Genomic DNA, 3,753 nt, shown 5'->3' on the forward strand with positions numbered 1-3,753 from the left:
TATGCAACTCTCTCTCTCTCTCTCAACAACATTAAATCTTTTCAAATATTAGCAAGAGTTATATTACTTGCAACATATTTTTTCAGTTAAGAAAAAGAGCGAGATTTTGCTAATCCAAGTGTTCAAAGAATATTGGTGTGGACTGTATTCTTGATGATCCATATCTAATCCTAAAGGATTTTCATTGAAGCCATTCCACCTACAGGGAGGTCGGTAATAAATCCTTAAGAACAATACGTAGCACGATTTGTGGTAAACTCGTTCTAATATTTTTTTTTAATTTAATGTCTACAAAATTTTATTTATATTTAAAGTAGCTAAAATATTATTTTGGAAGTCTAATTTCTATCAATCTTAAGGATTTATTATTACAATTATTCTATTATGGATCATAATATTTTAGCCACTACAAAAGTTATTCCCGATGCTTCAAAGATTGATTGTTTTGATGGAACTAATTTTAAACGATGGCAAAATAAGATTATGAAAGTATTAGATATTTCTAGAATCAATTCTATCTTAGTTGATCTTAAGCTGGATGAAGATACCAAAAAATTATGAACAAGTTTTGAAAGATTAATGAAAGATAAATTATGTAGACATACAATTTTAAGCTTATTAAATAATAATTTATATGATATTTATTATCATTATGTTTATACTCTAAAATCATTTGGGATGCATTAGTACAAAAATATATTTATGAAGAATAAGATAGTAAAAAGTTTTTAGTTCATAATTTCAATGCATACCAAATGGTAGAAGATAAAAGTATTTCTTCTTAACTTAATGAGTTTACTAAGCTTGTAGATAAACTTGCTAAGGAAGGAGATGTTTTACCTGAAAGGTTCGTATCTCAAATTCTTGTTGATAAATTGTCGGATTCATGGAAAGATTATAATTGAGTTTTATGCAAAAGAGAAAAATCATGAATTTGCAAGAGACCATAGTGCATATTAAAATTGAGGACAAAAATAGAACTATGACTAATGAGCAATATAATAAAGTGTATGCTAAAGCCAATATTGCTAAAATCGAGCACAAAAAATAATTCAAATCATGGAAACAAATTTCATAATAAGGTGATTAAATCTCATTTTAAGAAACAAGAATTTAACCCCCAAAGCTTGTTTTATTTGGTAGGATTGGGCACTTTGCATCAACTTGTAGAATGAAAAGGAATAAGAATGAAGGATATGGAAGCAATAGTAGAAGCGGAGGAGGAAAGGCAGTCGTAAACATAGAAAATCACAAAGATGATGAAGTCATAATGGGAATAGTTTCCAAATGCTATCTAGTGAAAGACTCCAAGGGTTGGGTTGTGGACACTACAAAAAAACTTGGTAATTACGGTGGTTTTTTAGGGTTATTACGGCGGTTTGAATCGCCATTATTACCTTGAACGGCGCTCAAGAAAAACTGCCATAATTTGAAGCGCCATTTAGTTATTACAGTGGTTTTCGAAAAACTGCCACAATTACCTGGTTAAAACGGAGGTTTTTGAGTTGGGTTAAAATGGCAGTTCAAACTGCCGTTATTTCCAAATAAAATGGCATTTTTTGTTGGTTAAAATGGCGGGTCAAACCGTCGTTATTTTCAGATAAAACATCGCTTTTTGGTTAGTTAAAACGGCGGTTTGAACCGCCGTTATTTCTAAATAAAACAATTTTTGTTGATTAAAATGGCGTTTAATGTTGTTTAAAATGACATTATTTATTGTTTGAAAGTGGTAGTTTAAAGCTACCATTTTTACCGAGTTAAAATAGCGTTTTAATTGTTTAAAATGGCAGATATAAGCTGCCATTTTTACCAGATAAAAGTGATAATTTTTATCGTTTAAAAATACAGTTTTAACTGTCATTTTTACTACATTAAACAAACAATTTTTCGTTTAAAATTTCACAATAATAAGAAATCATAACCCATAAACAAAATATTATGTAACTCAATATTATGTAACTCAAGAAATTATAATTAAATATTGAAGATTGATTTATAAGTTAATTAACATATTCTTAATGGTCACAATGATGCATTCTGAATTTCTAAAATGCCCTTCAGAACGACCAACTCTCATCAGAGCAAGGCTTTTCTTGCTCTTCTGCTAAAGTTATTCTTCAATTATTTAATTATGACACTATATATAGTATTCATGGAATATCCATGATGATGATCATCATCATCTACTTTGAGGTTGTTGAACTTGTTTCTCTAATCTTTGGGATGAAAGAATGGCATGAATGGCTTCTTTTGCCTGAGAGATATCAGGAACTTTTCCACCTTGAACAGGCAAAAATTCATTAGCTGCTAACACCTTCACCATCAACAATAATAACGGAGAAAATTAATCATGTCAGTGCCTATTTCAGTTCATATGTAGCACTTAAGAATTCATGTATTAAGACACTATAAGTCTCACCTTCACTTGAAGCTGAAGAAACTTCACATAGCTAATTGCTTTCTCCAGCATTATAACCAAATCAACCTTAAAAATTCACTTCTAGAGTTAGAATAATGAATAATATGTAAAGTTAGTACTAAATAAGAAGAAGAAGAAGAAAATCCCTACTTTGGAGCCATTGGGAACTAGTTCTTGTAGTATATTGAGCCTCTCACTTATCCCCTCTTTTCTATTCTGTGAGACAAATGTTCTAATAATCAACACTGAAGCTCATCATATTTTAATCTTTGCTTAATTTGCAATCAAAATTGTATCTAACTAAAATAAAGTGACTTACGATTGAAGCAAACCTTAGCAGCAACACTTTGAGGATCCTTAGATGCTTCTGACTTGTTGGATTTTGGCATTTTACTCTCATTTGTGCATTGCTTCTTGGAAGCTTTCATTTTCTCAGCCTGCTGCAAATTAAACACAAAAACTGACCTCAATCTCCATTCAAATTTCATAAAGTTTCTATAAGAACTAGTTCTGAAAATGAAACAGAAACTAAGAGGCCTTAAAGAAGCAATAATTAATACCATTGAAATGTGCGTTTTGGATATTGGTTCTTGAACTGCAGGGTCCTGGATGCTATGAGCAGGTATAGTTTGTTGAGAGTAGAGCCAACCATATGATGAACTCTCACCATGTAATTGATTCTCTTTTGCACTATTGACTATGGTGTTGTAGTTACTACTGTAGATACTTCAAGACTAATAATACTTGAAAAAAAAAATCTTACCCCTCCTCCTTTGGAAGAATTAGGTGAAATAAGAGGAATGAGTACAGCAAGACCACGACTGCCAAATCCTGAATAGAAGAAATATATCATAAAGAAATACATTTTCTCATACTGCAGAAAATAAATAGATAATAATTTCCTGCAGTCTCTAGATATATAGCCAAGTTACAAACTATAAGGTAACCTGAAAAAGTAAAACAGAAAAAAATGCTCTATCACAAAAATATATCATAGTAAAATGAATTCTGAACCATGGCAAAAAAAAAGTTCTATAATAATATATTTTTTATTTTAACATAGTATAAAGGAATTAATTAAGATCTAATTATTTTTAAAATCACTTTTTTTTACTTGTTGGATTCAATAAAGTGATTATTTAAGTTCAGCATGTTAATACTCACCAGATGAATAAAAATATGATGTCTATTTTCAAGTACTTCTTATTTAAGTAGCTTCCATCTTCTAAATAGTTCCAAATCAATTCTAACCTAGACTATGATGATGATCTTTATTGCTTGACACTGCCACACCTCCTTCTCCTTCCCCTTGATGACCAGCAGCCTTACAAAAT

General features: G+C 30.4%; 1 protein-coding gene across 1 annotated transcript in view; it reads right to left on the reverse strand.

The window, feature by feature from the left end:
• The window catches only part of LOC107615496 (transcription factor bHLH83-like), a 4,946-nt gene continuing 3,224 nt past the window's right edge, over positions 2,032–3,753 (reverse strand). The window contains exons 3-8 of the mRNA XM_021111867.1: positions 3,228–3,250; positions 2,980–3,136; positions 2,752–2,859; positions 2,570–2,635; positions 2,420–2,485; positions 2,032–2,314 (exon numbers count right to left, since the gene is read on the reverse strand). Coding sequence (XP_020967526.1) covers positions 2,180–2,314; positions 2,420–2,485; positions 2,570–2,635; positions 2,752–2,859; positions 2,980–3,136; positions 3,228–3,250 — 555 coding nt within the window. The 3' untranslated portion in view covers positions 2,032–2,179. The remainder of the gene's footprint in view (positions 2,315–2,419; positions 2,486–2,569; positions 2,636–2,751; positions 2,860–2,979; positions 3,137–3,227; positions 3,251–3,753) is intronic.

The sequence above is a fragment of the Arachis ipaensis genome, chromosome B09 (assembly GCF_000816755.2).
Source record: "Arachis ipaensis cultivar K30076 chromosome B09, Araip1.1, whole genome shotgun sequence".
Classification (NCBI taxonomy): Eukaryota; Viridiplantae; Streptophyta; class Magnoliopsida; order Fabales; family Fabaceae; genus Arachis; species Arachis ipaensis.